We start from the raw sequence: 16,473 nt of genomic DNA on the forward strand, positions 1-16,473 counted from the left end.
AACTTTGATACATACTTGGGACTAACAAATGCCTATACAGAGGGCAATGCCACCACGAATCTCTGCCCAGATAGAAAAGAGGCAACTTGAAGAAATGTAACAACAAAACTGGAATTAAACAATGTTAAACTGGGAATTAAGAAGGACACTCCTGTGATTTTCATACTGCCTTAATTTTCAGTGCCTAGCTTTATGTTAGATAGCATCCTGCAATTAATATCCAGTGTGACTTTATCATTAACATCACCCTAAAGCATGAATTAAGAGTCTGAGTTGCAAAATTGGTATTTTAAGGCTTTGAATTTAGCATTCTAATCCACACACTAGAATCAAACAACCCTGACAGGAAGTCTTTATCAGTGTTTTTCTAACTTAAAAAGATTAATAAGGTTGGCAAAGTATTTTGGCCCCTCCTATTCACAACTTGAAAGTAATTTTCTCTATTAGTTTCCACAAACCCTAGGTCCTGCCTTTATTCAAAATAATGACTAAAAAAAAGGAGAATTCTTATGTTTAGGAAAAGCCCAGAAAAGTACATTTTAATCAGTTAAATGCAGCCAACATTTACAAGAAAAAAACATTTAAATGCAGACTGTAAGATTCCCAGTGCAGTATAAACCATTTTGAAACAAGTCATCAAAACAAAGTAAAATCTCACCGTTTCATATATAAATTTCTCTGCACGTGGGATTAAATATTCTAAAATTTCAGTCTCTTCTCATACCAGTGTAATTATATGGTTATCAGAGGTCCTCGTGATTTACAGTTATGTGAAATGGGAATTAGATTACTGACCTTATATGATAACCCAGTTATGTCTAGTGGGTTTACCAAAAAAATGTAAAATATTCCTTGTAAGGAAGAAGCCTAAATGTAGTCTCCAATATAGTTTATTTCTACATCTCTGCAATCAGACAATGAATGGGATTTTATTACAATTGTACTAGACATTTCTGTAATAAGAAGAATGTTAATATAAATTTCACTTACTGTTGGGCAATACTCTTAGTGTCAACAGAGAATCATTAAGTCGGTTGACAATTTTATTAGTACTTTCCTGAATCTTTTCTACCTTTTTGTTCAACCCATTCAATCCAAATAAAAGTCCTGTTGAAAGAAGTAACATATGCATAAACAAATACCATACAACCCACACAAACCCCAACTACAGGGATAACAAGCATTCATTTATTTAATCAATGGAACTTTTTTTTCCCCTCCAACAGAAAGTGCATTTTACAAACAGGAATGCAAAATGAATGCAGTATGAACAGATAAACTCCTGTGAGCACTGTTCTATTCAAAGCTATCCTTTTTGGCCAATTCTATGAGACAGGATTGGTAGAAACATAGTGAGGAAAAGGCTATAAATTAAAATGATTCAATGATTGTGAACTTTAATAATTTTCATTAGAGTTCTTCACATTTTGTGGTATTTGACAGAAGCCAAGGAAGTGGGTTTTTTTCTACATATTTGTGATCTGTTTGCAGAATCCTCTCACTAGAAATAAAAATATGTAGAACAGAAGGAACAAAAAAGGTATGCACTTCTGTCCATCTGAACTACACAAAATGCCTCCATAATTGTAAAGCCATTGATATTAAAAGCCATTGATATTTTACAGTCACAGTTTAACTCTGTGAAACCTTCACTTTCTGTCTCATTTTGTCCGAAATTTAACCTGGGGCCTGCTTCTGCTCCTACACAAAGTCTGTGTTCAAAATGCTTTTGAATTTTCGTGGTATAGACTTCAATCCCTTGCTGGTATCTTTGTAATAATAAAAAAAAAAAGTATTTTCAAATTTATGGAGACAAAGTTCAGCTTGTTTTTGTATCTCAGCTGTGTAGAACAAACAAGTAAAAATGATTATGGTTTAAATATATCATCCTACAGACTTGTGCAATCCATGATTTATTAAATAAAAATGGATTAATTGATTTTTTCACAAATTGTGGGGTTTTTTGTCTACTGCACAATATCTAATGATTTAATTCATGAAGTTTGGAAAAACAGCCATTTAAAAAAGGCACTGCTTGTAGGTAAATGAGGAATAGTGAAGGCCAACTTCTTAAATGTTTACAGAGAAAAAATTATAATCTTACCCCAAAAATGAAAATACTATGACTCCATAATACATTAATATTAATTGTATGAAATTATGTACATAGTCATATTTACCTTAGCTTATGCTAATTTTTTTTTAAAAAAACACCACATTAAAAAAGCCAAGGGAAAAAAAGGACAAACCTCCACAAAACAGAAAATAGAAAAAAGAAATAGAGGTAGAAATGTGAACTCTAAAGAACTGACCATCACTTTTTTTCTTCAGATTTTTAGCCTCACTCTGAAATTCGGAGCTAAGCAGTAGAGTTTCTTTTCCAAGTAGACTGAAAGACTCCTCTGGCTGAAAAGCACAGACATTGAGTTGCCACATATGAAAAACGGGAATTCAGGTGAAAACATATAAGAATCTGCAGATATCTACTTCAAGTTACTGAACATTCTCATTATTTAGGAGATATTGTATTCATTACCTTATTAAGCATCAATTATAAAAACCACAAGTTGCAATCATTTATCCAAGAATGTGACATTAAATCTCTTTCCAAGTTAATAAAAAAAGACAACCATTAAACAAAATCTATCAAATTCTAGTTTGAACACTGCTAGTGATTCAGTGTTGTCTCTTGGAACATCAGTAATTCTAGTTTCAGGCCAAATTCAAAATTTCAAGCACTGAGCACTTTAAAGTGAGATATTTCAAAATCCCATTCTTGACAGTGTTGTTCTAATCCATTTCTCCAACAGAAAAAAAATCTGAGAAAATATCTTGAAAGATTCATGCTGTACAAAGCCTTAATAAAACAGAGCACTATATAATAACATATGCAAAAAACAATGCGTATTTTGATCACTATCATGTAAATGCATTGTCACATATTTGTATCTGCAGGTATAATGTGCATGACACTTGTAAAATATAGCCCATTCCTTCTTTGGGTTTACAATAAGGAAAAGCAAAACGAGGTATAAGGGGGAAAATAGAATAATATGAAAGTAAGAAGATCAGATTGGAAACTGGTCAGGTCTTTTTAATCTACTGTTTTAATAACAATCTGATAATCTTTCAAGGCAGAGGGATGGTAGATGAGACACAAACATACATTTGATTGTGAAACATTGTCAACTGAGCAAAATAGTTGTGATTGGGAATACCCAGATAGAAATGGGAGAGGGACAGGTCAGATAAGGAGATAGCTGAATAATTCCAAAGGTGGAAGGGAGCACTAGAGGTTTGGGAACTTTAATTCCACAGGAATGCATGTCAGATGACTGATATAAACCCTCATAGAATTAAATCCAGAACAGCTAGTCATGCATTATACATTAAAAAGAAAACTAACCAAAAAAAAGGTAACTGAGGAAGAGAAAAAAGACAGATAAACAGAACTTGAAATGGGGTACCATTACAGTCTTGAAGTATGGGTTCAGGATAAAGTATATACAAGTTGGTAGGACAGGCCGCCACAAGAAGGACATGCCTCCATCAAGAAGACTCAAGTTTCAGCAAGTGCAAAAACAATTAGAAGAAATATTCCAAAATAAGAGGGGAAGATGTACATTAAAATACTAATATTGATACTTACTAAATCCAAGGGGCCATTCAGGACTCTAGATGCATCATCTGCCAAGCTCTCTGTTCTTTCAATCACACTTTTAACACTGGAGTGGGTGTAGATAGCAGCAGTTGAGTTCAGAGTCACATTTCTTACTTTGGAGAGGCCACTAAATAAACAATTTAAAAGTAATTCTGTTTTCAATCAAGCACTAAGATCCATGTCTTCAATGAAAGCATGCACATCTTCCCAGAATATATGATGCATTCTGAAAAAAACGAGCACACCTTGCCCAATGTTGCATAACGGGCTTTAAATTCATTATTTTGAATTGAAAAAATCAGTTCAGAGCTTTTCAACTATGTTTTTTCCCTTTTTGTTCTGTTCTGTTCCTTTTCATCTTTTTTTTCTCTTTTGTTCCTTTCTGTTTATGTTCAGTTTTTCAATTTATAAAGACACTTAAAACAAATAAATCACATTGCCTAAACAAAACAGAAACAGGTCCCTATGTGGAGCTCAAAAACGAAGTAGAGAAATACAGAATCTAGGAGGAAATTATACGCTTCTGAAAGCTATACTGTATCAAATTTTGCTCTATTGAATTTATGTGGCTGTAGTGAAGTCAAGTGTTGCTCAATGCTACTCAGAGCAAAATTTTATGTTCTCAAACTTAAAAATACATGTCATTTTCCAGTGTGATATAATTTAACTTCTAGCTGACTTTAAAAGACAAAACAGCAAGCATCCTATAAGGATTCCTGGGATAGAAAATTAATTTCCACTGGATTAACTGGAATGACTTAGCAACTTCGAATTCTAGAAGTGCATTTGAGTAGACTTGAGATTGCAACCCATTCATTTCTGCAAAATGCTTTGAAAGCAGCAATAAAAGAGGTACAGTAAGAATAGCTTCTTGACAAGATTCAGAGACGTATTGTCAAGAAGTTTTCATACACAGACCAAAAGCTTTTCAAGCTGTACCAGGATATACTCACTGCATATTTTATAGTTCACTAATTACTGTGTAAGTCAGCCACAAAAAATGCACAACTAATCGACCCTCCTCCATATCATTTAACAAAGTTACACTGCATTAAAAGTAAAAAGCACTGAAATGAAATGAGGAATAAAAATTCATCACAGAACCAACTGGACTGGAAGAAACCTTTAAAGATCATCTAGTACGACTGCCCTGCCACAGGCAGGAAATTTATTTAGTGGATTAAGCTACTACCGATTTATATTAAATGTGACATAACATAAATGTCATGATTCCATAATTCTTGAGTTAATCACCTCTCCAGTGCATCTGCAAGTCTTTGGAACTGGGTGGCATGGTCTTCAGCTCTGTATACCAGGTCAAGCACTCCTCTCACAGACATCTGCATCACCAGCTCATCCACATGATGTCGCAGTTTGCTGCTCCACAGGAGTAACCCATCCTGGTGGACTTCCAGGTTCTGCAAAACAAAATGTTTTCTCTTTCTTTTTTTCATGAGCAAAATACACCCAAGAGTCAAACAGGATGTTAAAACTTAAGGACTTACAGATGTTGAGTTCTTTACGTCTTGGGCAAGAGCAGCAGCAGCATTCACTAGGACCTTCCCTTCTTTAATGTGCATGGTTGCGACTTCTTCACCTTCTTTTATACTTAGCTTTTTGTCCTATAGCATAAATCAAGTGTTTTATAGTAGTCTGTAAAGTCAGCTAGTGCAGATGAGTTCACATAACACATAATATTTTGGTTTTCAAACAGGGGCCTGGTTTCCCTTGAGTTTTTAAGGTGTCGTACATATTAAAATGTTAAAATATGTTTAAAAAAAAAAACAAAAAGAAGCTTTTAAACACAATCTCATATTTGATATTTCTTATGCAACAATACTGACTATCCAGTCTTACATTTAACTCTGCCAGGTTACTAGAAATAAGAGGAAACAAACGATTGGTCTCATTGATGTTCACGAGCGCCTCATTCACCAGGTCTTGGGCATCTTGAATTCTCCTGTTGTGCTTTGCCAAGAGCTGGCTTGCATCCATTTTTAGTTCAGCAAGTTCCTGCTGGGGTTTAAGATACTCTTTCTGAACCTGGATCAACAAGTTTTCCACAGCTCTGACAAAGAGAGGAATCAGAAATTAAACAGGGAAAGAGAAACTTAGGCATGGATTTCTTGAGGAGAAAATGGAGACATTAAATTAATTTAAATGCATCTTCTTACAAAAGTCTACAATATTTTTCTACAATAGCATACATACACATGGTAGCTTAGTTATTCATCTTACCATGCAACTAGATGGTTGGTTGGGGGAGAGGACAGAAATACAGTTCAAAAATTTTGTATGTGATGATTAGAGGGGAAAGGGAGTTAGTATAAATCACATTTGCTTGGTCTTAAATTGGGACATCCCCCACATCAAAATCTCTGTGAAAATTTCCTCTAGGCCTGCTCTTTATCCTAATTGTAGTGATTCGTATTTTGAATGTAAGATCAAAACATCAGTTACAAGAATTGACAATGGAAAGAAACAAGTAACCAGAACTGAAAGGCATATATCCAAGAGTCCAGAGTTTAAATATCAAATAAAAATGAATAGTCTCATTAAAATGAACACTGAAATGAGCAATCTCTGCACTTATATTTTTAATTGGTAACAGGGATTATCTGGCAAATATTAAATCCCCCCCAAATTTGTCAGTTGTTAATTGCTTCAACTGTTCTATTTGAGAATATTTGCATCTCCATTTGAACACTTTCCAGTGTTGAAGGAACTGAACTGAAAATGATCCTGAAAGTCTAATCCTTTGTTTCTCTTCATTTCAGCGCATATGCTGAACACTGCAATTCCTGTAATGATACTTTTACATAAATGTTTGTCCCTTTTAATCTGACTGTAAATCACATAGAACTTTAGCCAAAGGAAAAGAAACCTAGTTTATTTCACAGTTATACACAGCAAAACACTTCCCATCTTTCTTACTGAACAGCAGATGTGCATTTGCATGTATTTCCTAAAACTAATAATTCAGAGAAGTACAATCAGAAGCCATAGCCTTAAAAAAGTTACAAGATTTAAAGTATTTTACATGTCAGTAATGCCTTCTGTTTCACCATAGAGGAAAAAGATTATATTCCAAACTGTCTCAGGACTTTGCCTTATACGGCAAATGTGTGGAGACCTCTGTTACGAATGTTGCTTAAAGTACATCATCACAAACTCAATCCACTGCAAGTCATGTGGTAACTTCTGCTTCCTGAAATATGGACCAGCAAGCTGTTTATTTAAATGATTTTCGAATTTACAGATGCATTGCATGAGAAATTCTGCAGAGCAAACAACCTTATATAATGTGTTAACTTATCTTCAGTCTTTCAAAGGACTCTCATGAGAGAAATTTCAGAAATTTCAAAAGACCCTATAATTGAAAAAGTTAATTTACAAACACCTTGTATAACAGCTTAAAAACTGATGTTAAAAGTCTGTCACTATGCAACAGGACATTTTGAGACATCGATTGCACATTGCTAGTCCATTTTCATGTCTATTTAGATTCTATACAATTTTATATTCAACACAAGAGTCTGCTGAAGAAAATGAGACATGCCAGCAACACAGACAGTCTTTCCTGGTTAATCCAAAGCACTTCATAAAGAAAAGTCATATTTTCAGAAATATTCCACTTTGGTCTAAATCTTTGTTCCCTGAAGCCAGTGTTAACATTCCTACAGTTTTTGGTCTCCTGTTGCATTACTTAGTATTTCTGAAACTGAAACAAAAATTTTGCTGACTGTTGGATCAGTAAATTTTTTATCTTGCCAAGTCCAGCAACAAGAACCAATAATAACAAAAAGCCATTTCAAATAGCTTTTAACTGGGGACAAATCAAGACAACAGAATACAATCCTAAGCAGTGGCTCAGAATGCTTAAACAAATGCCTTAATTTCATTTGCAAATCCATGTGATGCATATTACAGTGCTAATAAATCATCATGTCCTTCAGCAGGCCTGACATGTCCTGGGCTTGCAATTGACTGAGATAGTTTTATGATGTCTCCCAGCCAAAATCAACAAGGACATCTGTATTAGGGCCAGATCTGAAACAAACTGAAACCAGTGGCTCTTTTCACTTATTGAAAGGGAATTTTGTATCCCATCCAAATGAACAGGCTTTACCCATATTAGTATCCCATGGGATGACCAAATATCATCAAATCACGTAATTCCAAACTCAAAGTTCATATAGGTCCACCTGGGCTAACTATCCAACGCACTGCCACTTATTATGGCAAAATGTTTCTCCAGATATCTCTTCAAAAAGCATTGTTGCATACTATAGACAGATGTTAAATAAAGTTTTCAGTAGAACAGGCTTACTTTAGGACTCGGGTAGCATTATGGTGCTGTTGAACAAAATCTTTCTTGCGCAATGCATCCAAAAGGGCAGAAATATCATCCTGTAGTCTCTGAGATGTAGCATTTGAGAGTGGGAGATCCAGGCCAAGTGTTTCATTTAGTGACATTGCAACTTCAGCAAGTACTAAGTAGGAGAGTAAACAATTCAGTCATACCACTAAAAAATAGAATATTTGTGAATCCCCTGTGCAAACTGCAGCATTTTCCATGTAAATAATTCTTTTAAAGTTGCAAAGGAAATATCCTTCTAAATTTTGTAAAGAAGTGGAAATGTGTTAAAAACAGGATACCTTTGATGGTTGTATGTACTGTGTCAATAAAGCCAGTCAGTTCTTGACTTTTATTCCTGGTTTTCTGAGTCATTGTGTTAAGGTGCCAAGCCTTTTTCAAAAATCTAGTCATCTAGAATAAAATCAGAGATAATCTTGGACAGTTCTCCTAAAACACTGATTAAATGACACTTCTGTATGGGTTTTATGCTTTCTTTCCCAATACTGACAATGCTTAGTGCGAGTAAACAATTCTTTTAGATAAGGTAGATCTAGCTGATTCATAAATCTATGATGCTTCCATGTTTACTGATGCCTTAATTGTATTTAAAGTTCCAGACCCTGAGATCTGTGAAGAATTGAGTTATCAATTATTTTCATAGTCAATAAGCTAATAATTACCAAAGCCATTTCTTTAAGTAAGCAAATATTACATAATTTTTTAACTACAACTTATGTTTCTTAAGAAAATCACTGTTCTGGATACATCACTATTAACAATAACAACACTGTCAGTAGAAGCACATAGTTAGATTCTGTATACGTAGTTAGAAAATTATAGGAATGTGTGGTCAGCAAATGGGACCTAATGGCTGAAGTACTACTGTCAATTTTCTACCTACATAATTTTGAATAAGTTCCATGTGTTAAAACCAGTGAGAAGATAGTATCTCACTTTCTCCAGTTTTAGGACTTTAAGTGATCACAGTACAAAAAACTGATGAACTTTAAGAGAAACCAGGTAAATCTCCTGTACAGTATCATAAACCACCTACAGCTTGTAGAAGAATTTCACAGAACTCCCCTCTTCAGGAAGACTACAGAATGGACTGAATTCTTTCACTGAACTCCACAGACTTAAAATAATTTCTAAACAGCTCTCTGGCGCTAATCTACCATGCTATAAAATCTCAAATGATCTCTCCAGAAAGGCTAAGAATAAAGAAGTCAGCACCCACCTCTTCTTGCAGCTGATCAATTCCTCCTGATAAACTCAGAAGACTTTCTTTTGCTGTAGCTAATGAGTAAGTTGGATTTTCTCTAAGAACTATAGACCCCTATAAGAAACAAGAATGAACAGCTCACTGTAATTTGAAGACTTCGGTGTGTGTCCAGAGACATACCGGGAAGAAAATAGCTACGCACGCTATTTAGATTATTTATATGTTTAAAAGAACTGATTTGCAAAGCACATAAAATGACAGAAAATAATTACATACACACAGTTCATGCAACACAGTGTACCATTTCTTTAAATAAAGAAACAAGAATCCAGCCACATCATATTTTCAATTAAGTAAAAAGGAAGGAAGCAGCATTTCTGCTTTCCTGATTCTCAATTTCACCACAGTCTGAGCTGCCAAATAAGCTACTTTGACAAGTTCCAAGGCCCATCAAATTAAATGTTTCCATCCAGCCCCATCACTACTACTGTTTCGGCAGCTGGTCTTGTCAGAACAGCTGCATTTAGGGTGTATCCGTGAGGATGACCCTGGAGATCAGCAGCACTGTGCATCCCTTCGTCAATGAGAGAAAATAATAGGCTGTATTTGTCTTCAAGGTCACCTCAAAACTGCCCTATATGGCAATAAATAGGCCACTGTATCCAAGTCTATAATATTTGATACAGTCAAGGCCTGCAACAGAATACCACTTCTCTAAAGCTGCAGAGAAACTTAAGGCATCTCTCACATAGAGAGCAAGTCTAGGAAAGGTTATTTTTAGATTTCAGATGTTTCAGAGCCAATCATTGCAAACACCATAACAAGTATAATTTTGTCCAAGTTTTTAAAGTAATACAGGGGTATTCAACAGCCTTGCATCAAAGTCCTTTCCTCAGCGTGAAGGAAGAACAAATAAAAGAGAAAGTTGAAGCTCTTGGGCCTCCTGGAATAAAGGACAGCAAGCTTCTTTAAAAGCCTAGTTCCAAAAACCAGAAATGGACAGCAATCAAGTCTAGGTGTATAAGGAGGAGTAAAGTAGGAGACTTTAATTAAGAAAAACAGAACTACTGAAGCAATGAAGAGTGGCTAATCTGATTTGGTAACCTTCTCATCACTGAAAAGACCCGTACCTAAGTTATAGAAAAGCAGAAACACTCGAGTCCCTGAGCTACCAGCATGAGGCAGACAAAATATAGAGCAGGGGACAGCCCTTCAGGGAATATCTGTAATTCACAGAAATAAACTTGGGGATTTTCTTGCTTCCAGATGCAGTTACTTTGGTACAAGATAAAAGGCAAGGTAATATTTAACTAGCCAGAAAAAGGGGAATACCTGCTTCCAAAGAGAGAAAAATTACAAGACTATAAACTTACCCTCAAGATTAAGTTGTTTAAAAGACACTACATAAACATAATTACATCATAGTCACAAGAAGTTTTATATCACTTTTAGCACCTCACTTCCAAGAAAGTGACAGCTGGCTTTGATTTAATATAAAAAATGTATGTACTAAAGGAGAAACTTAAACTGCCTTTATTTTTACATAAAATTTGACTTTGTTTTGCAATTTAACTGCTAAACAAAAGCTACATATTGAATAACGTATCCAAGTTCAAGAAAATGACACTCCTATACAAACACAAAACAATTACAGAAAGCAAGTCAGTTGTATCCTTGAAGTACTACAATAATTCAGTACATTTATGCCTTAGGACATAAAGGAAGGGAAGTATAACAAGCTTTAAAACTAGAAGGTTATCAAATAAAACTAAAGGATAAGAGTATCTGTGCTGAAGCATAAACATGTAACTTAATCAAGTTTGCCTTCAAATACTATAATTATTAACATCTTGAAGTACACTGACTGGAGTTCATTCTGTCTTACATCTTAAATAGAAGAAATTGTAATTTAAACTCTTGATTTGCTGAATTTGGCAGCACAAAAAGGCTCACATTATTTTGGTTTTGGTGTGATATTGTGAAATACAAAGAAGACAGCTTGATTCTGACTCAGAGCTTGTCTGCTTGACTATTGCTGAGAAGACTCTTATCAATAAATGTTCCTATTTTAGTGGTCATGAAGTAGGGAGGATCCTGTTTATCTCTGGCTTTGCGCAGAGACCACATGAACTTAATCCTCAGCAACAATAAATGACCTTCTAGAATCACTAAATGTGGTATTTCCTTCTTTGTTGAAGGGGGAGAGGAGCTGAAGGGATGTTTGCTCCAAGTAGCCTGAAAGTGCCCAACACTGAAACATCCTACCTGACTTTAGTTTCTTGAGATGAGGATAGAGTAAGGCATTTCGACTGCCACACAATTAAAAAGGAAGTAAATTACTGCGCTCCAAGCACACTGGCTAATGGAGAAGCAGCCTAGCACTCTATGGGAGGACTCAGGGGGCTATAGGGGAACAGCGTCTAAATCTATGCCTTGGCAGCTCTTTTGGTCAAAGGGGCCAAAAAGGGAGAAGACCTGGCCTGATGTTCCCATTCCACTGCTGAAAATTAATCCCCTTGCTGGGCCAGATTTAAGAACACATATAATCCAGGTGAAGCACATACATATAGCACATTCAGTAATCATATTACTGATGGAAAAATATATTAACCCATTTATTTAAATGTTAGTGCTACAAATGAAAAGAAACTAATACAGGCAGCAAACATAATGGCCTTAATCAGGTATCACACATACACATATTCAAGCCATGAACTTCAGGAGTGCTTCTCTTAAATTGCCAGCACACATGAATGGCTGCAAGTTTTGTTTTAAAGGTGTGACTTAAGTATTTCTACTATTTACATGTTCGTTTTACCTTCAGATGTTTTGTTGCATTCTCCAACTCTGATAATATCCCATAGGGCACACGGGCAATACCAGTAAGGTTCACTGAAAGTATGGCCTCATTTAGATTATCCAAACTGTTTAACAAAACTCCTGTGCAGTTGTCATCACAAGCTAAATAAACAATTTTAAGAGAATGAAGAGGTATTAGTATTAAAATGAAGCCATTTTGATTTAGACAAGTATGTGCCTTCACCATTTGAGTTAAGGTATAATATATATTATATATATAATAAAATAAGGTAATAAGGTATAATAATTCTGATATACAGATCTGTCGTCTTGCCCTCTCCTTCCTGCCCAAGAGTGAACTTAAACTAAACATATTCTCCTTAGTTTAGCACACATTAACTAAACATATTCTCCTTAGTTTAGCATGCATTAAAGCCTTATTGGTCCTGCTACCTATTGAGCTACTTGCTGTGTTATTAACTTATTGACCTATTTAGCTATTTTACTATAAATAAAGACTGAAGTTACTGACACTCTCAAACAGGAAGACAGGAAATTCAAGCCCATAGTGCTGTAATTCCATTTATTCCCTGTATTTTTTTTTCACTTATATGAAGTAAAATCTGAGTTCTAAATCCTAATTAACTGTAAAAGCAGATTACTGTACTATATGTGTCTTTCTCCTATTTACTCTCTTATAAGGAATTTCAAGACTAATTATTGGTGGAATATGACTAATTATTGATGGAGAATGCCTATAAATCTGGGATAATCCAAAAGTACTATTAGAGCAAGCTCACATCCAAAGCGTCAATGACATAGGAATTCAACATTTTCTAATAAATATAGGTATTCTACAGCCAGCAAAAAAGTCTTAAAATGATCTTTCCTAAACTTGTCTGTAACACTAAATAAGCCATTTTAAGGATTAACTGCTTGTCTGATGCTATGATCTCTACTGCAGTTTCCTCTGTGTTCAGAGAAAGGTTGAGGTTGGACAAGACCTCCAGAGAATACCTTGTCCAAACCCCTCTGTTTTACAGAAATATTAAGTTGTTAAGATTTCTTTCCTTCATAGAAAGGGTACAGTATGACATCATAAAAACATTCAAGGAATAATCATGTGCACACAAATACCACTGGAGTAGACCAAAGCCCATTGGGAAAGTAAAAAATTTAAAAAGCACCTACAAACACACTCATCGTCCACAAGAAGATGCCTCGGTTCACACTCCTCACAGAGCTGTCCTGTCACTCCTGGCTTACAGAGGCACTGGCCAGTTGCATGGTCACAATTATCATGAACAGAGCCTCCTGGATTGCACTGACATGGATGGCAGCTGCCACCAGGGAGCTGAGGGTCACCATAATAGCCAAGGGAGCACCTACACAGGGAGGAATGGGGCACTGAACATCAGGGGATAACCATCATGAAATCAGAGATTACACTTATCCTTAAGAATCACTAATTGTTTTTTTTATTAGTAGCTCAACAGTAATTAACAAATCACTCTAAGTCCTTGAACACTCATTCATATACCTATCTCTGAACACTGAATAATCCATTCTGAGTAGAAATATGGCTCACATCAATCAAACTGTCCTTAGAAGTTGGGGATAAATGGGGACATTGTGTAACTCACCTTTCACAGTATTGCCCTTCATATCCTGGAAGACAAGCATCACAGTGGTAATCCTGAACACCTTTCAGGACACAAGTGGGACTAAAACTGGAGGAAAGATAAACAAACACCTGCTAACACATAAGACCATACAAAGACAGGTAAGACCTTAAACCACAGGCTAAATACTGCAAGCAACAGCACCTTCTGCTCAATCTGATGCAGTGCTCTAGAATTTTTACTTTAAATTATTTGTATTAAGTTTGCTTTCCCAATGTGACCTTATTAGAAAATAACATTAGAGAATAACATGCTAAAGCACCTTATGGTTTTCTTTTTAAAAGGGAAGAAAATGAAAAATGGATGCTGCATGATATGTATCTGAGGCTTGCTTGAGAACATCAGAGTTCCCAGACTCTCATTCTGACTCAATTATACAAAAGCAACCAACAAATATGCTTTTCAAGCTTCTGAAGAAAAAACAGCCTACACAGCATTTTGATTTTCAAAATGTGAAGTTAACTGTTCCTCTACCAAACAAACGTATAAATTTCAGACAAAAGAGTACTTGTTCTTCCCCTACGACTGATCTCATGAAAAGTTCCTGCATTGACAGGAGATGGCTTGAATCTTTGTAAATACAAAAGCATTGTTCTTTGAATGAAGAAAGAGACCCATATTTGAAATTAAACAATGTCAGAGCAACTTACTCCATTGTCTGTAAAACAGTCTATGTGGCTGATCTACTCTTAGAGAAAAAAAATGACTCCTCTATTTGTTAATCTTTTTATTTTAAAACCTCACAGATTTACCACTAGCTGTGAACAACTCAGAATGCAAGCTCCACTTACTAAATAAAATAGGTATCTTTCTAATGTCTAAAAATCAAGGACAAATAATAGTAACTAACTCCTATTGTCAGAGTGTGAGAGGAGTAGGAGGAGTAGAAGATTGGACATACAACACAAGAAATATAGAATGGTAAAGTGCACATTGGATTTAGTTAAATTTTGGTTACCTAACAGGGTTGGCTCTGGGACAGGCACAAAGAGAGCAGTCACTGACAGATCCAGTCACTTTCCCATAGTAGCCTGGGGCACAAGCACTGCAGTAATCACCAACTGTGTTATCTCTGCAGTTCTGATATACAAAATGGAATTCAGACAGTTTAAAGCAACAACAAACAACAGGAGTAACTTTAACTTCCCCCCAATCAATACATGTATACAGTTTCCAGCAATCATCTCTAAATGTCACTACCCATTGGTCAGCATTCTCTGAGTGGAGGAAAACCTTTTATGCAAAAATAAACAGAATGTCGGTATATTTTCTCTTATGTGAATCCCCTTCAGGCACACTGACCTAATTTCTGTTCTAAATTTCCAAGGTTTACGTATTTCTGCTTCCAGTAATCTAATTCAGGCCAGGACATCACAGTAGAAAACAAAAAAATCCTAAAACAAAACACACCCCAAAACAAACAAAAAAACCCCAAAACCAAACAAAACCCCTAAACAAACAACAACAAAAGAACCTGATGGAAAAATTAAACAGAATACATGGATGAAAAATACAAGTTTCAATGTTTCAGCAAGTGCATCTGAATGCTATAAACCAAGGACTATCTACACGTAGGATCCACAGACACTACATTTAATTTGTCAAGAGTATTGATCAATAACCAGTGCTATTAATGTTAAAATATTAAATTGGTATTTTAAACATAATTTAACTGACTAGTCCACCAAGTAAATAAAAATAATTTTCTGGGTTTTTACCCCTTTTTTCTTTTCACTTTTCTTTTTATATTTCATATACTTGCTAGTGTGTATTTTAGAGGTTAGTTGACAACAATAAACAGTAGCAATGCAGTCTCCTATTGCATGGAAGCAGAAGCCAGAGGTGCAACTCAGCTCTTTTGCCTACAACCCTCAGCTGGAAATGTCTAAGTAGTAATCTCAACACACATAGGTGACTTGCTACCCCTGAAACAAGAAGGTGAGAGGAAGAATGGTGAGTATTCACTAGTGCGAAAGACCTAAGTATTTCTTTCCAACCTTTGGGATAAAATGAGAAAGTGAGCAAATGAACTTAGCTGAGGCATATTCTTACAGTACTTTAGTCTCTGGGTGATAAAAAAGCCTCATCTAAAGCCGCCCAGAGAATTCTCTTCCTGAGAGACAAAGAATTTGCCTTTGACTTAGTTTGTGCTATGGTATGGCTTACTGCTTCCTTTACTTCTTTTTTGTGTGTGACTAAGCAGACCTTGCTGACAAGCCCAAAAAGTCTCACAGAAAAACAGATAAACTGAACTGATATACGAGTAATTTTAAAAGTGAAACTAAAGCTAAAATAATAATGATTTTGAGTATGTTAGTGCCCCAAAACCTTGATAATTTTACTGAGTTCACCATAAGGGAAGCACTATTCAGATTTTCCATTTTTTTGGAGTTGGGCGGGGGGGGGGGGGAAATCACACTTTATCCAAATAGTAAAGCCATATACTTCTCCCAGAATCTCCTTTCATAGTTACTGCTATTGTATGTTCAGGTCAAATCAATAGAAAAATGTATAAAATGTACATACAAGGCACTTTCCAGTTTCAGGATCACAGGTTTCACTGTGGTTGTTGCACTGACACGGTACACAAGGTGCCATCAGAATGTGAGGCTCTTTTACACTGTGTTCTGTATGCCTTCCCCTGTAATATCCTGAAGCACAGCTCTAGTTGGAGAGGAAGTAAAATAAAATTTAGAAAAAAAATTATCACAGCTATCAACAGTTACAATTTTAAAAGCCATTTAAGTAT

The 16,473-nt window shown here is 35.5% G+C and overlaps 1 protein-coding gene across 2 annotated transcripts in view; it reads right to left on the minus strand.

Annotated features, from left to right (window-relative positions):
- The window catches only part of LAMA1 (laminin subunit alpha 1), a 99,987-nt gene that overhangs the window by 20,632 nt on the left and 62,882 nt on the right, over window positions 1-16,473 (minus strand). For both annotated transcript variants that reach the window (XM_027676316.1, XM_027676324.1), the window contains 14 exons: window positions 16,251-16,388; window positions 14,683-14,804; window positions 13,686-13,772; window positions 13,234-13,427; window positions 12,062-12,204; window positions 9,259-9,357; window positions 8,321-8,432; window positions 7,992-8,154; window positions 5,519-5,729; window positions 5,167-5,283; window positions 4,916-5,079; window positions 3,650-3,788; window positions 2,313-2,406; window positions 991-1,107 (listed from right to left, as the gene is read on the minus strand). In XM_027676316.1, the coding sequence (XP_027532117.1) occupies window positions 991-1,107; window positions 2,313-2,406; window positions 3,650-3,788; window positions 4,916-5,079; window positions 5,167-5,283; window positions 5,519-5,729; window positions 7,992-8,154; window positions 8,321-8,432; window positions 9,259-9,357; window positions 12,062-12,204; window positions 13,234-13,427; window positions 13,686-13,772; window positions 14,683-14,804; window positions 16,251-16,388 (1,900 nt within the window). The remainder of the gene's footprint in view (window positions 1-990; window positions 1,108-2,312; window positions 2,407-3,649; window positions 3,789-4,915; window positions 5,080-5,166; window positions 5,284-5,518; window positions 5,730-7,991; window positions 8,155-8,320; window positions 8,433-9,258; window positions 9,358-12,061; window positions 12,205-13,233; window positions 13,428-13,685; window positions 13,773-14,682; window positions 14,805-16,250; window positions 16,389-16,473) is intronic.

Source organism: Neopelma chrysocephalum, unplaced genomic scaffold, assembly GCF_003984885.1.
Source record: "Neopelma chrysocephalum unplaced genomic scaffold, ASM398488v2 Primary Assembly neopelma1_22, whole genome shotgun sequence".
Taxonomy (NCBI): Eukaryota; Metazoa; Chordata; class Aves; order Passeriformes; family Pipridae; genus Neopelma; species Neopelma chrysocephalum.